A 16454-nucleotide genomic window follows, 5' to 3' on the forward strand; every position below is an offset into this window, starting at 1 on the left:
CAGAAACATGCCCAACCTCCCTGTTGATGAGACAAACAGCTGTTTGTAAAATATCGGATGGTGTTTTCCTGCTGTGTGGCTGGAGAGAGAGAGAGAAAGAGAACAGCAGGTCCGTGAAATGTTTCCAGAATTGTGTTTTGCTAATCGATTTGCATCATTCCTAAAATAGAAGTCAGAAATTATGACTGGCAGGGCTGAAGCACAGTCCTGTGCAGGTTTAGGCTTGTTGCACATCATCTTTGTGACTCACGAATACAGTATGTACTTTTTAAAAAATGAGGTGTGTTGGTGTTTACTTTTCTTGACGTTCTCCAGGTATTCTCCCACCAAAGGATTATTATGCAATCTCAAATGACCTGTTAAACACGATTACGTCAGGACATGGTCTTTTAAAGACACTCTCCAAGCCTGTTGGACGAAGGCCAATTTCCATCACCTTTTAGAGGGAGGGATTGACTTGCAGCTGAAAGTCCGGGGGGCTGTCCTTTAACAGAGGCACCAGACTGGGTCTCGGGACGAAGGTGTTAAAACTGTGTGCTAATCTCTTCTCTAGAGATCTAACAGTTCTAGAGCAGGGATCAGAAACCTTTATGGGTGGGTGGGCACATTTAGAATCAAAGGCAACACATCCCTTCTACCTTTTGCCTGAATTGAGCCCGTTTCATCTGCCGAAGCTTTCTTCCCAAACTTGATGGGAAAGAAATATTTCAGTGATTTATTGTTACCTTACTCACCTTTGTTAGCGTGTTTTTTTTAAAAAAAATTACCCTGTTGCTCTGAATATATTTTTCATCTAGAAAAGTGGGGTCGAAATAATATGAAAAACATTAAAATAAAATGGCTTTTCTTTCTAATAACCCCAGACAACACGCTAAGCCACGGTGGTTAAACACTTGAACTTTATGGCTTGGCTTAGCGTGTCACGTGAACTATTCCTAACCATGGTGGCTGCATAACCCCGGTTTATGGTTCACTAACCACTTGCAGCAACTGTGGCTTAACGTGTTGTCTGAACAGGCCCGTTGCTTGCTCAACTCCTCTAAATGTATGGTTTGAGCGTACCTTGACTGAAACGTTCATTGATTACCATGTCTGACAAGACACAGTCTGCCTCCTTTTAGGATTCTCGGGAAAGGTGTCTTCGCTGAGATTTTGAGATACTGTCTGTGTGCAGCGACGACTCATTTCGGCACCTATTTATTTATTAAATGTATATACCGCCCCATAGTTGAAGCTCTCTGGGCGGTTTACAAAAGTTTAAAACAGTGAACGTTAAAAAGTGTACAAAATTTAAAACCATCAAAAATATAAAAACAACGGTATAAAACAGTTCTGGGCTCCATTAAAAAAAACCCTTAGCATATATTGTTAAAAGCTGTTAAATGCCTGGGAGAAGAGAAAAGTCTTGACCTGGTGTCGAAAAGATGACAATGTTGGCGCCTCATCGGGGAGGTAATTCCACAGGCGGGGGGCCACCACCAAAAAGACCCTTTTCCCTGTTGCCATTCTCCGAGCTTCCCTTGGAGTAGGCACTCGGAGGAGGACCTTAGATGTTGAGCGTAGTGTATGGGTAGGTTCATGTTGGGAGAGGCGTTCCGTCAGGTATTGTGATCCTAAAGCTTTATAGCAGCCTTCCTCAACCTGGGGTGCTCCAGATGTGTTGGACTGCACCTCCCAGAATGCCCCAGCCGGCTGGGGCATTCTGGGAGTTGTAGTCCAACACATCTGGAGCACCCCAGGTTGAGGAAGGCTGCTTTATAGGTTAAAACTACCCTGTTTCCCCGAAAATAAGACAGTGTCATATTAATTCTTGCTCCCAAAGATGCGCTAGGTCTTATTTTCAGGGGATGTCTTATTTTTCCATGAAGAAGAATACGGTACACATTTATTGTTGAACAAAAAAAAATGTCTTATTTTCGGGGGGGGGATGCCTTATATTACAGCGAGAGGCAAAACTGGAAGGAGGTCTTATTTTCGGGGGATGTCTTACTTTCGGGGAAACAGGATAGCACCTCGAATTGGGCTCGGAAACGTATAGGCAGCCAATGCAAGCGGGCCAGAATCGGAGATGGAAAACAGGGTGTTCAGCCCCAAAATGACCTGTTGAGGCGAAGCATGGCTGTAATACACACATCTTCTGCATTTGGTTTGGCAGCCTCACGTCCAGCTGTTGGTACGGAGTAGGTTAGATTTGGTCCCGAGAGGTTCCAGATTTCTGGATGCAATTGCCCTGGTTGTGCAAAAAAAACTGCTTAGCATGTTCAGACAGCAAAAAGTCCTACAACTGTAGGACTTATTACTGTCCAAACATGCATGGGATTGCACCCTTAATTGGTTAAGATGCCTTTATTTGGCCGGTGTCCCCAATGACCAGCTCAGACACCTTGTGGTATTCGTGTTTTGCAGAGGGCCAGATATGACTAGCTGTTTGCATGCCTCTTTCTGCAGAATCAGCTGGTACTTTTTTTTTTTTAACAAGAAAGTCAGCTGTGGGGTGGGGATGGGTTGCTCAAGCTCAGATATGTGTCAGTTCCTGTTGCACCGCAGAAAGCGACTGAGTCCGTGCACAGGTTTGCTGCTTGGAAAACAGCAGCAGCTGGTAGGTTCCCTGAGTTCTGTTCAATGGGACAGTCCATGTTCCCCCCCGCCCCCATTCTGGTGCCCTTGGATCCAGAACTGTCACTTGAGCCACAGGTGAACTCAGTGGCAAAGAGCACCTTTTATCAGCTTAGGTGGATATACCAACTACGCCCTTATCTGGACGGAGATAGCCTAGCTACAGTGATCCATGCTCTGATGACCTCTCGTTTGGATTACTGCAATGCGTTATACGTGGGGCTGCCTTTGAAAACGGTCCGGAAGCTTCAGCTGGTACAAAACAGGGCAGCCCGTTTACTAACAGGGACTGGCTGGCGAGATCACATTACGCCAGTCCTTTTACAACTTCATTGGCTGCCAGTCCAGGTCCGGGCCCGATTCAATGTGCTGGTATTGATATTTAAAGCCCTAAACAGTTTGGGGCCAGGTTACTTGAAGGAACGCCTTCTCCCATATGTACCTACCCGGACCTTAAGATCATCTACAGGGGCCCTTCTCCGTGAGCCCCTGCCAAAGGAAGTGAGGGAGGTGGCTACTAGGACGAGGGCTTTCTCCGCTGTGGCACCCCGGTTGTGGAATGAGCTCCCCAGAGAGGTCCGCCAGGCGCCTACACTGTACTCCTTTCGTCGCCAGCTGAAGACCTTTTTATTCTCTCAGTATTTTAACACTTAATTTTAACTTAAATTTAAATTTTACTGTTCTAACTCTGTATTTTAATCCTATATCAATTTTGCTGCATGGTTTTTACTGGTTGTGCTTTTTATACTGTATTTTGTATTTGTGCTTTTAACCTGTTGGTTGTTTTATTATGGTTTTAATTTTTGTGAACCGCCCAGAGAGCTTCGGCTAATGGGCCGTATAAAAATGTAATAAATAAATAAATAAATTCAGACCAGCTCAAATCCTGGATGCAAAGCTGGCAAAGGGCCAGTACATCAAGAACCTCAGGCCTGTAGCCCAAATTCACCGATGGTTTTTTCCCCCCAGCTTTGTGTGTGAGAGTGTTTTCCCCGTTCTAAAAACTTGAGTTGCCTCTCCTTCACGGTCCCGAGTGGGCACGAAGGCAACAGCCCCTCCACCAACGGTACGTCCCCTCCGAACAGCTGTGAAGAAACCTACTAATAAACATGGCCACCATAGCCCTTTCCTGTGGCTCGTCTTCAGCGCATTCAGTGGTAGACTGTCTCTGGCCTTGGAGGTTCCATTTAGGCACTGTGATTAATCCCAGCTTTTGCTGGATGGCTCCTCCTGCTTCAGGAATGTGTCTAAATCCACTTTTAAAGCCCTCTAAGCCTGTGGCCGTGACCACTCCTTTTGGCAGTCATCTGAGCCAGACTTGGGCGCAACAACTCCGCAGAGCGGATTTATCACCCAATTGGATCCCTATTGACTGAGAAGTCTCACTTTACTGTGTTGAAAACAAGTCGTGGTTGCTGATGCTGGCAGAAGCAGCTATTTCTCTCTCTCTCTCACACACACACACACACGTCATTTTGTGAATTGTGCAATTATTGCAAATGGTTGTGTTGGACAGGCGTTTGGGCTTTCTCCCCGCCTTCCCAGTTTGTATACCAAGCTGCCAAACCATGGGTACATCTAACCCGGGTTTGTGCCCCCTGCCTCTCACAGGAGGCCCCCCCAACCCAGGATCCTTCGATCTCCAGCTGCCCTGGATTGAAATCTGGGATTATTGCCCTGTAGGCAAAGGAGGTGCACAGCCTTCGCCGGAGCCATCCACATGAGTCAGGGTGACTGCAACGCCCATCATCCCCAACCAGCATAGCTAAGGGGATGATGGGGGCTGCAATCCAGCCCTTCCGGAGGCCACAGGTTGTCACGAGCTGTTCCAGCAAGTGGGCTTTTCATGGGATTATGTAGGGTGACCCTATGAAAAGGAGGACAGGGCTCCTGTATCTTTAACACTTGAATTGAAAAGGAAATTTCAGCAGGTGTCATTTGCATATATGGGGAACCTGGGGAAATTTCCTCTTCATCACAACAGTTAAAGGTGCAGGTGCCCTGCCCTCTTTTAAATCTGGTCACTCTGGTATAGCTCCTGCAGCTTTAACTGCTGCGCTGAAGAGGGAATTTCACCCGGTTCTCCATATATACAAATGACCCCTGCTGAAATTCCCTTTTCTATGCAACCCTACCCTACCCTGTGCCTGCTTACCCTACCCTGTGCCTGTTTGCATTCTCTTCCCCTCCTTATTGTTTTACTATGATTTTATTAGATTGTAAGCCTATGCGGCAGGGTCTTGCTATTTACTGTTTTACTCTGTACAGCACCATGTACATTGATGGTGCTATATAAATAAATTAATAATAATAACTGTTAAATATAATAACTGTTAAAGATACAGGAGCCCGGTCCTCCTTTTCATAGGGTCACCCTAGATTATGGCCATTACTGCCGAAGCCCTGCATTTCTATCCAAGCCACCCCTGTGCCCTCTACAGACATTAATGCGTGCACATTGATTTAATGTGCACGGCTGGATTTATTGTTTGCTTTTTAATAAGAGATTGGAAAATTGTCAGCTGGAATTTTCCAGCGTTTGTTTTTTTATTCTCATGTCTTTTGGGGAGGTGGGGTTTTCCCCCAGCCCAGCCCACCCTTTCTTTTTCGGTCTCGGGTTTTCTTCTGCGCTCCCTCCCCTTTGTCGTCATAACATTACATAAGGACACCCCCCCCCCCTTCCGCCTGCATTTTCCATGCATGAGTCATTTTTGAAGGGTTTGGTTTCCACCACCCCCTTATCGTTCTCCATATCCTGTCACCCCATCCAACACTTTCCCCTCTTAGGCTTGATCAAACATGCCCCCCCACTCCATCCACCCCCCCACCCCGGTGGTCTTCCTTTCTCCGTCGCTTAAAAAAAAGAATTAAATCCTTCACCCATTGAATTAGTTCCTAACTCCGCCCTCTTCCTGCTTGGCCCCGCCCCCTTTCCCCTGCTTGTCAATCATCTAAGCACAACCCCGGACATTTAGCATCCTCTTTTCGGATGTGTTCAACATAGACCTGGAAATTTTTAAGACTGAACCCCGTGAGCGGTTTCCGCTTTCGGTGCAACCCATGGAAACCCCCAGGATTTTAGAAAGACTCTCTCCCCGACCGCCCCCCCAACTCACACACAAAAAATCACCCCAAAGTTTCCAGCAGAAAGAGGAGTTTCTGCCCTTTCTAAAGCCCTTTCTAACGCCGGCGAATGTGTGGGACGTTTAGGCTGAGATCCACACAGGTTGCAATCCCATGCACACTTACCTAGGAGTATGCCCCCTTGAGTTCAGTGGGGTTTACTTCTGAGTAGGCTTGCAAAGTCTGGTGTGATTAGCAGCAGAGTTACCTTAGATAGAGGAAGCGTGGCAACGCAGCATTTAGTATTGGAGGCTAGAAGTGCAAATAGAGCCAGTTTAGAAGTTCAAATCAACTTACTTTATTTGTAATTACTTTATTACCATTATTACCATCTTCAGAGCAGGCTATCTCTGTAAACCGCCCAGAGAGCTTCAGCTATGGGGCAATATATAAATGTAGCAAATAAATAAATAAATAACACTGTTTAACTACAAGCAACCCTTAATGCTGGGTGGTACCCTTTCATTACCAGTCCAATACAGTTCCCCCCTTTATTTTTAAGGTACGGGGGGCCTCTGAATCTTGATATGGTTTAGGGCCTCAGTGTGTCTTAATCTGGCCCTGGTAGGATCCTGCTGTTAGTCACATTTAGAGTGTAATCCCATGCATGATTAGACAGAAAAAAGGCCTACAACTCCCAGCATGCCGGCATGCTGGGAGTTGTAGGCCTTTTTTCTGTCTAATCATACATAGGGCTGCGTCTTTAGTCATGATTATACTTAGTCATATATAATTAGAACAGACTCATCGAAATCAATGGGGCATAAATTAGTCCTGCCTAATCCAAGATCCGCAGATTTTGATGCGTCTACTACTGGAGTACGATTAAGTCTGTCTTGAGCCCTTACAGCGCAATCCTCTGCAATACATGTCTACTCACAAGTAAGCACCACTGCGTTCAAGGGGATACACTCCCAGGTGAGGGTGTATAGGATTGAAGCCTCAGATATTCATTTTAAGTGGACTGCCCTAACAAGGCAGGACATGGTGCAACAGCACCCTCCCACCCATGTTCCCCAGCAACTGGTGCACACAGGCTTAATGCCTCGAATACTGGAGACAGCACACCACCATCAGGGCTAGTAGCCATGGATGCCTTCTCCTCCAGGAATTTTGTGGTAGTGAGTTCCGTAATCTAACACAGCTAGAAGCCTATACCAGCCTTGGACCCACATTTTTAGTCCTGTAATTTTAACACTGGCCTGCACTGCAGGGCAGTTGTAAGCCATTCTCTCGCTCAGCCACCGCACTCCCCCAATCTGCAGTGTGGAAATAGTCAGCACTGCAGGGTCGTTGTAAAGCCTCTCGCTCTGCTATCCTAATCCCCACCCGGACCCGCCAAACCTGAGGTTTTAATACTGGGCTGCACTGCAGGGTCATCGCACACCACTTTCCCCGCCCCCCAGCTCCCTTCTAACCTCCAATACAGAGATAACAGTCTATATTTGCAGGACTTTTTTTAAAAAAACGTTGCCTCTAGTTTAAATGAAGAACCAAGTCAAAAAGAGCCTAAGTTCCACTTTTTGCTGATATTGTTCGTCTGGGGCACCCTGGCATCCCATCTCGCAGCTTCCCCCGAAATCTGGGGCGACTCCATATGAATGGGTCCCATTGAAAAGGGCTCCTTGATCATAGACTCATAGAATAGTAGACTTGGAAGGGGCCTCTGAGGCCATCGAGTCCAACCCCCTGCTCAATGCAGGAATCCACCTTAAAGCATCTCTGACAGTACAGCACCATGTACATTGATGGTGCTATATAAATAAATAATAATAATAATAAGATGGTTGTCCAGCTGCCTCTAGTGTGGGAGAGCCCACAACCTCCCCAGGCAACTGATTCCATTGTCGCACTGCTCTAACAGTCAGGTCGTTTTTCCTGATGTCCAGCTGGAATCTGGCTTCCTTTAACTTGAGCCCGTTATTCCGTGTCCTGCACTCTGGGAGGATCGAGAAGAGATCCTGGCCTTCCTCTGGGTGACAACTTTTTAGGTATTTGAAGAGTGCTCTCATGTCTCCCCTCCATCTCCTCTTCTCTTGGCGAAACATGCCCAGTTGTGGGACCAGGAAGCGACCCGTGTGCAAACCACTCTGAGCAGTTCGTACGTCTACGGCCGCTGATGCGTCCATCCCCCTCGTAGCTCCGCCCTTCGCCTCTGCCAGGCTGGCGAGAGCCGCGGCCGTCCCCCCCCCCGGCTGACGTCAAGGCGCCCGCGTGACGTCAAGACGCCGTCCCGGGGTATATAAGCGCGCCGCCTCTCAACGGCCGCGCGAGTCCTTGGGCAGCAGTCGACGCGGCCGCCATGTTGAACAAGAAGGCAATGGTGTTGTATTGTGGGGGCGCCTCTAGTATCGCCCCGGCCTCTCCGCCGGCTGGAGGCGGCGAGGTCGGAATCAGCGGCGGCGGCGGCTCCGCCCACCGCTTGGCCGCCGACGCGGCTCCGCCGACGGGCCCGTTCTTCTGGGCCGCCAACGGCTTCCCTGAGGGGCGCCGCGCGGGGCCCTTGGCGCTCCTGAGGCCCCTAGAGGGGGCGCCCTGCTCGCGCCCCGCGCAGCCGCAGACGCGCCCCGGCGCCCTCGCGCTGCCGGAGGGGGAGCTGGACGGCTGCGAGCCGGACGCCGACAGCCTGGTGGTGCCGTCGCCCACCCTCTCGCAGGGCGGCGAGGCCGCGGCGGACGAGCCCGACGGCGGCGGCGGCGGCCTCCTCCTGCACCACCGCCACCCCAACCCCAACCCCCGGCGGCTCGGAGGCGACGACCTGCGCAAAGCCACGCTGGAGCTGGTGGGCCGCTACCTGCGCGAGGTGGCCGACCAGGGCGCCAAGGAGGACGGGGGCTGCGCCGGCAAGTTCCTGCAAGGCCTCATGGGCCGCTTCGGGACCACCCAGGGCGGCGGCGGAGGAGGAGGAGAAGAGCAGCGCGCGGCCCAGGCGCTGGAGACGCTGCGCAGGGTGGGCGGCGGCATCCTCGACAAGCACCAGATGGCCTTCCAAGGTGCGGCGGCGGCGTGGATGGGCAGCCTTTCTGTCTCTCTCTCTCTCCAAATGGTGGCTCAGGCCAGCGGTGGGGAGGGAGGAAGCGAGAGGCGATTTATTTACTTATGCGTACAATGTATTTGTAGCCCGCCTTTCCACCCCCAACTAGGGCTCAGGGCGGTGAGCAGCAGTGCAATTATACAGGGGGTTGGGGGGGGTAGGAAGTGAGAGGCGATTTATTTACTTATACGTACAATGCATTTGTAGCCCGCCTTTCCACCCCCAAATATTTGTTCAGTGCATTTGTAGCCCGCCTTTCCACCCCAAATAGGGCTCAGGGCGGCGAGCAGCAGTGCAATTATACAGGGGTTGCAGGAAGGGGGTAGCGACGGGGAGGAAGTGAGAGGCATTTATTTATTTATTTATTGCATTTGTAGCTTGCCTTTCCACCCCAAATAGGGCTCAGGGCGGCGAGCAGCAGTGCAATTATACAGGGGGTTTGGGGGGGGGGGTAGGAAGTGAGAGGCGATTTATTTACTTATACGTACAATGCATTTGTAGCCCTCCTTTCCACCCCCAAATATTTGTTCAGTGCATTTGTAGCCCGCCTTTCCACCCCAAATAGGGCTAAGGGCGGTGAGCAGCAGTGCAATTATACAGGGGGTTGCAGGAAGGGGGTAGCGACGGGGAGGAAGTGAGAGGCATTTATTTATTTATTCAGTGCATTTATAGCTCGCCTTTCCACCCCAAATAGGGCTCAGGGCGGTGAGCAGCAGTGCAATTATACAGGGGGTTGGGGGGGGGGTAGGAAGTGAGAGGCATTTATTTATTTAATGCATTTATAGCTCGCTTTTCCACCCCAAATAGGGCTCAGGGCGGCGAGCAGCAGTGTGTTTTATTTATTAATTTATTCAATGTATTTGTAGCCCACCTTCCCACCCCAAATAGGGGTAAGGGCGGCGAGCAGTAATACAATTGTACGGGGGGGGGGGGATTTGCGGAGGAGGGGAAGAGGAGGAAATGTGGGGTAGTGGTTGGGAGGAATTGAGAGGTATGTGATTGCAGTTGTTACTTGTACATCCCAATTTCCCATTCTGAGTAGCATTTGCATTTATTTGCATTTTTATTTTTTACTTGCCCACTCCAAATAATGCCCAAGCAGCAATAAAATCATATAGTTGCATTTATAGTCTACTTGCCCACTCCAAATAATGCCCAAGCTGCAATAAAATCGTATAGTTGCATTTATTTTCTACTTGCCCACTCCAAATAATGCCCAAGCAGCAATAAAATCATATAGTTGCATTTATTTTCTACTTGCCCACTCCAAATAATGCCCCAGGAGCAATAAAATTGTATAGTTGCATTTATAGTCTACTTTTCTACTCCCAAGTAATGCCCAAGCAGCAATAAAGTTGTATAGTTGCATTTATAGTCTACTTTTCTACCCCAAATAATGCCCAAGCAGCAATACAACCGTATAGTTTGTCGAGGGCAAGGGGAAGAAATGAGGGGCACATCTGGGGGAGGTAGGGGGAGTGAGAGGTGTGTTGTTTTTTAAATGAATTTTTATCCTGCCTTCCCACTGCAAAAAGTATTCAAGGAGGCGAACAGCAGTGATATTTAAGATTTTAAGAATTCTATAGGTGGCTGCAACAGCTGCCTAGGTGGGAGAGAGGGACGAAAGTGAGGGTGGTCCTGAAGGGGGTCGCCTGAGCTGTGTGGGTGGGCAGAGGATGTAGGGAGTGGAAGGATGTGAGGGGCTGGGGAAGGACATGGTCGGGGGTGGGGGGGAACTGGTAGTTGTGGGGAAGGAGCTAAAAGTAGTTGAGGGGTGTCCTAGATGGGAAGGTAGCAGTGGGCTTGGGGATAGCAATGAGCTTAGGTGCTGTTGACTATCTGAAAGGGGGTGCGGAAGAGGTGGAGGGGAAGTGTTGGGCTGCTGTGGAAAACACCTGGAGGGGTGTCTCTGCAATTTAATCCACAGATTGTGCCTAGTGGAGGGGGGGTCATCGAAGGAGTAGCTCCAGATGCTCAGGAAGAGCTGAGTTGATAAGAGTTTTGTGACGTAAAGAGGCCTTAGCCTAGATCTGATCTTGACTGGGCTTTAAGCTTGGCAGACCACCCTGATAGCCGTGGAGGCTGTGTGTGTATATGGAGGCTCAGCTTGTAGCCCAGCCTCCCTTCTCCCTCCTCTCCCTTCCATTTTCTGCAAGGGAGTCATTGTGAAAGCACCAAGCCCAGCAGAAACGAAACTGAACTTTGTACTCTTGACAGTGGGGGGGTGGGGGAAAACCTTGCATGCAGAAAAGATTATCTGGTTATAGATTACCTTCAGCCCTTGCTCACTTCCTGCCCTGCCTAGCAAGCGAAAAATAACTCACCCACCCTGTAAACATGGCGATAGGAGATTAGTGCTAATTTCCTTGTAAGTTGCTGTGGAGCAGGTTTGCTGCTTGCTAGCAGTTTGCCTTCAGGCTGACTTCAGTATATTATGTCGGAGGAGCCTTCTCCAACCTGGATGTTTTGGGCTTCAACTACCATCAGCCCCAGCCAGCAATGCCCGGTGTTGAGGAATGCTGGGGATTGTAAGCCAAAGCATCTGAAAGGCATCAGGTTGGAGAAAGCTGTGTTAGAGTATTAAATATTTAGGGTTGCGCAGGAGCCTTAATGGGGCAAGAAAAACTTCTTTTGAAATTTGACAGCTGTTTGAAGATATTTTCTCCAAAAAAAAGATTCCTTACATCTTGAAGCCATAATGGCAAAGGCTTCCCGCAGAAGATCATATTTGTTTCCTGGATTAGGAAGGGCTAAGATTTGGCTCTCTCAGTTCCATGGGAACAAATGTCATGAGCTGTTTATTGGTTGGCTTTAAGCCTTCTGAGTTATGGCCTCGCCATAGTGAAATAACGAAGCTGCTTTGGGGCAGTTCCCAAATATGAGTTCTAACTTCCCTGTTCCTGAATCACGAACCGGTTCAAATAACTTCCTGTTAGCTTCTGAATTTCATTTGTTCCAAAATTTCTTAAGTAGCTGTAGCTAATGGTTGGTAATAGCAGTTGAGGCCTGTTTAACTTGGGAAGCAACAGTAACAAGCTGAGCCTTGAAAACAGAAACAAATCATCCTGAACCCACCAGGTCACCTGAGTACTGGAAAGAGTATAGAAGCAACACTGCCAGATGCTAGCAAGGGATTTTGGATTGGGATGCAGCTCTTAGGAAATAGGCGACATGCTTGAAGTTAGAATTTTCCTTTATGGCCTCCATTCTGTGTGGGAGCCAAGGTGATGTTTGATTCAGGCGTAGTATTTTTCTCTTCCATGGTTTTATGTTCCTGGAGTGCTTGATTAATGCTCACTCCATCCTTTCTCATTCAGGAATGCTTTCAAAGATGGAAATCAAGAAAGAGGATGACCTGAAGACTATGTCAGAAGTTGCATCACAAGTTTTCAGCGACGGCGAAACAAACTGGGGGCGAATTGTGACGCTCATCTCTTTCGGTGGCTATGTTGCCAAACATCTGAAAGACATAAACCAGGAGAGTGGCATCAACACTTTGACAGACATCATCACTGATGTGCTGGTGATAGACAAACGAGAATGGCTAGTCAACCAAAATGCCTGGGTAAGTGAGTCATGGTGGGGCTCAATGCTCTTGTGTTGCCCCTTCGCCTTATAACGCTCCCTGGGTGAAATCCCAACGTGGAAACACTGAGGTATGCCTGTGGCTTGATCATCTGGGGAATGCTTTAATGCTCCAACCAGAAGCAGCATAGATTTCAGAGCTGCCTCCCATGTTACTCATGACAAAGGTATGAACACCTTTGTCTTGAAATGTGTGTGGCTATTGCATGAAAAGTGTACATTTCAATTGGTTTCCTGCACAATCTGTGTACAATCAATCACAGGAAATGGGTGGAGAGGGGGAGAGTGAAGCACCAGTGTAGTTCTTTTTCTTCCCTGCAGAATCTTGGTGTGCGAAATTTCTTCTCCACTGCTCAGTACTGTGTCTGTCCGTCTTGTGGTAGATAATTGCATATTGCTGTGGATTCTGTCTGGATCACACTTGGTGCTGTAGGTGCTGAAAAAGCAATTAACCATTCAATTCTTTTTTCCAGGAGGGGTTTGTTAAATTCTTCCATGTAGAGGACATAGAAGGCAGCATCAGAAACGTTCTGATGACTTTTGCAGGCGTTGCTGGAATAGGAGCAAGTTTGGCATACATGATCCGGTGAGCCAAAGAGTGCTCCCAAGGTGGAGCTAGCTTGGACTATCCTGTTCCTGCTGTGACTAGAAAACTGAGCTGTTCTTTGAAAGTTGACGGGAGAATAAACACCTGGAAATCCCATGGAAGGTTTGGTTTGAACTGTCAGTTATAAAAGGTTGCCAACGAGGAAGTCTTTGCAAATGGGCGTAGATCTTTCAAGTGAAGAAACGTGCATTCTGCTTCCCCCAAGAAGCAACGTGATGAGAAGCTAAGAGGACTGAACGCCCCCCGTGTAGTGCAGTTTTGGTCACGGACTAACCTGCACCTGCATCGGGCTTGGTATAAGAACTGTTCATATAAATTAGGTAGCGTTCCATTTGCACAGGGCTGTGATCATAAGCCAAATGGTGTCTAAACTACCAACTTCTGAGGAGTAGTGTTAGGTCTGAAGTACAAGATGCTCTGTGCGGCGTGCAAAATAAGGACCTCCAGGGGAACACTGAAAATGCCTTTAATGTAGTTGGCACAAGTGTGTGATGTGTCTGCTGTGGAGAGAGAGAGAGAGAAGGCCTGGTGATCTCCAGAATCTGACCATCTCATTATATCCTCAAAAAGGGCTGTCCCTGTTGTATGTACCCCTTTCATTTTTGTTTTGTTTTGTCCTCTTCTACCCTTCCCTTGGAAGCGTACACTGCCATAGCTCCCAAGATCACCTACAGCTACATAAAACATGGACCGCGGTCTGTAAATATGTATAAAGACTCAAGGGCAAGTCAGTTGACATAATGTAATGTAAATACATGGCTGGAACTGTACAAAGTGTACACTCTTAAAGAGCTTTATCTTTGGGAAAGGTTGTAAAGAGGTTTTTTTTAAAGAAATACGATTAAATTCAGGTTTTGCAATTCATGATTCTTTTGCCCCCTTTAAAAGACACATACTCCGGGCCTTTCAGAAAGTTCTCTTACTTATTCAAGTTGCAGCTTGTTTCCGTGAACTGATTTCATTGTATTGACCACCTACCTGACTACATTGAAATACCTTTATTCTTTTCTTTTTTAATTAAAAAAATGCTTTTCCTTCCCCTGCGTGGGGAAGGAGAAGCATTTTGGATTAAGCTTTTTTTTAAAAAAAAATCTTTATGCTTTATTTGATTCTTGCTTTCTTTCGAGTCAGTTTTTAAAGCTAAACCTGCAAATGAATGACAAACTTGTCTTTAAGAATAAAAGGACTCCAGTGAGTTAGCAATGTTAGACATTAAGACACATGCACAAAATGAATCTGAATCCTTGAGAGAGAGAGAGAGAGAGAGAGAGAGAATGTGAGGCAGTCTTGTAGATGTGGGTTCCTTGAACTCTCTTAAGCAAAATGGCTTCAGTTATAGGGGCAAGAGTTTTAAATTGTTTTGCAGTTGGGCTAGATTGCATTTAGTCTTCACTGTGCTGTTAGCTTTGTTTAGACCAAATTATGGCAGATGTGCAAATCTGAAGCAAAGCGTGGGCGCAACATGGTGCTACGGTCAAACCAGCTTGTTTACATAAACTATCTAATAAAACGATTCACAGGTGGTGTGGTGTGTGCCTTTTGTTGAGGCAGAATCACGAAATAAATCATAGCTAAATTTGTAATTTCATCCTGTTTTGTGAATATGGCCCTGTTACCGGCCGTCAGGCCTGAGTACAGTGACCGCCCCAGCTCCTCTTATTTACTGCTACTAAAACTCCCAAGATTGCGGTCTATAGAAGCCCCAGACTGGCCTACTTGCTCTTTCTGAGGAAGACATGAGCTGCCAGAAATACGGTTGAGCTAAACGGCTTTCTGCCACTGGAAGGGCTTTACTTCTTACACTCTCCTCTTCCTCGGATGTGTTAGTCTAAGATTCCAACACTGTCTTGCTTTAAGTTGAGCAGTACAACTGGTTCCTGTACCTTCAGTGAATAGTAATCTGCATCCTAGAATTTTTTTCCATTGGTTTTGCCTTTACCCATCCATCGCTCTCTCATAATTATGCCTGTCTTCCTGTTTTTCTTTGGCAACAGGGCAGGGGTGGGCAACTTTGATGGACCCAGGGCTCACTGGGATGTATACTGCCCCCACTGTGTTACCGGTTCTGCTGCACAGCAGGGGAGACAAAACATGTATGCCCTTGTTTTCAAGCCAAATTGCATCCTGGGGAGGTTTCCAGGAGTGCACTTTTGCTTGAAAACAAGGTACACGCTCCCTGTGCACCTTGTTTTGAGGCAAAATGGCCCGTTTTCCCCCCACCACCGGTGGCAAATTGCAGGTTATTTTTCCACTGCCCTATTGCATTTATGGTGGGTCTGTGGGGACTCTGTAAAAAGCTGCCTTCTCTGTTGTAGGGGAAAGAATTTGGGTGGTGGGTGGACACTGGACAGCGCTCCATTCAAAATGTAATAAGTGTCGATGGCAAAATCCAAGGCTTTTCCTCAAAGGCTCTTGGATTAAAGTCAATCAGTTAATCTTGTCCTTTAAAATAAAGACACATAATTTGGTCACAAACGCGTGTCTTTAAAAGCCTTGCATGTGCCCATGGTGCATTGTGACATTATGCAAAGCTTTGCTCTGGAAACATGCAAATCTCTACTTTTGCAAAGTTCTGTTCCTGGGCAATGATGGTGATGGTGTGTGTGTGTGTGTGTGTGTGTGTGTGTGTGTGTGTGTGTGTGTGTGTGAGAGAGAGTGTGTGTGTGTGTGTGTGTGTGTGTGTGTGTGAGAGAGAGAGAGAGAGAGAGAGAGAGATGGTTTTCTTTTTAGTCTAGGCCAAGCAATCTTTGAAGTAACTTGTTTCCCACGTAATGGGATGTCTGTCAAAAAAATCTCTACAAAACACACCTACTCCCATGCAATCCACATCAAGTATCTTCAACCAGTCAGTAGTAAATTTCTGTTTACTTGCTAACACTTCTCCTAGTAGTAGTAAAGGGTTGCTACCAAATATCAGGCAGCCACTGCTCAATACTCCTACTTGTATTCTTCTTGCTTTTGAGATTTCTGACAATATTCTCATATTTTACGACTGCGAAGGTTTTCTCCTAAAAGAGGTGATTCATAGCTTCTAGTGGGGTCTTTGCCCATCACTTCCCTCCTATGGAAATGTCATCAACATCTTTAGCTGGTAATGGATGGATGGATGCTGTTTCCATGGTAATATACTTGGGCCATAAAAGCAAAACAAATGCAGCCAGCTATTCCTTACCGCCTGCAGGAAGAGTTGCCATGTTGCTGGACTACACAAACAACCTGCCAACTATGAATGAGCCTGTCTAGGCCATGTTGCTCAACTTGTGGGAAATCAGTGAGCAGCCTCATGAAAACTGCGTACTGAAACCATGGTGATCTTAGCACTTAATTTGTTTGTATGCGATCTTGAATATTCATCCTAATGCAGTTCATTTACCCCATATCCTTTTTATGTTGACAATACACTAAAAGGGGAAGGGTTGTTTTTCATAACGATTTAGGCCTAGGAAGAGGGATTTTTGCCGTGCACTTATGGTTATGAGTCTTTTATCA

General features: G+C 47.3%; 2 protein-coding genes across 3 annotated transcripts in view; one reads left to right on the forward strand and one right to left on the reverse strand.

Annotated features, from left to right (window-relative positions):
* PSMB4 (proteasome 20S subunit beta 4) overlaps nucleotides 1–16454 on the reverse strand; it is a 242579-nt gene that overhangs the window by 13103 nt on the left and 213022 nt on the right. The gene's annotated exons all lie outside the window — the stretch shown is intronic.
* On the forward strand, nucleotides 7999–14487 carry MCL1 (MCL1 apoptosis regulator, BCL2 family member). 2 transcript variants are annotated; one of them, XR_010026382.1, is made up of 4 exons: nucleotides 7999–8732; nucleotides 12091–12338; nucleotides 12832–13329; nucleotides 13364–14487. XR_010026382.1 is itself a non-coding variant. In XM_063145804.1 (3 exons), the coding sequence occupies exons 1-3, from the start codon at nucleotides 8042–8044 to the stop codon at nucleotides 12946–12948; spliced, it is 1056 nt and encodes a 351-aa protein (XP_063001874.1). In that variant the 5' UTR covers nucleotides 7999–8041; the 3' UTR covers nucleotides 12949–14487. The 2 variants fall into 2 exon arrangements, 1 of the variants encoding a protein (XP_063001874.1); XM_063145804.1 differs by having other exon boundaries at nucleotides 12832–14487.

Source organism: Elgaria multicarinata, chromosome 21 (assembly GCF_023053635.1).
Source record: "Elgaria multicarinata webbii isolate HBS135686 ecotype San Diego chromosome 21, rElgMul1.1.pri, whole genome shotgun sequence".
NCBI lineage: Eukaryota > Metazoa > Chordata > Lepidosauria > Squamata > Anguidae > Elgaria > Elgaria multicarinata.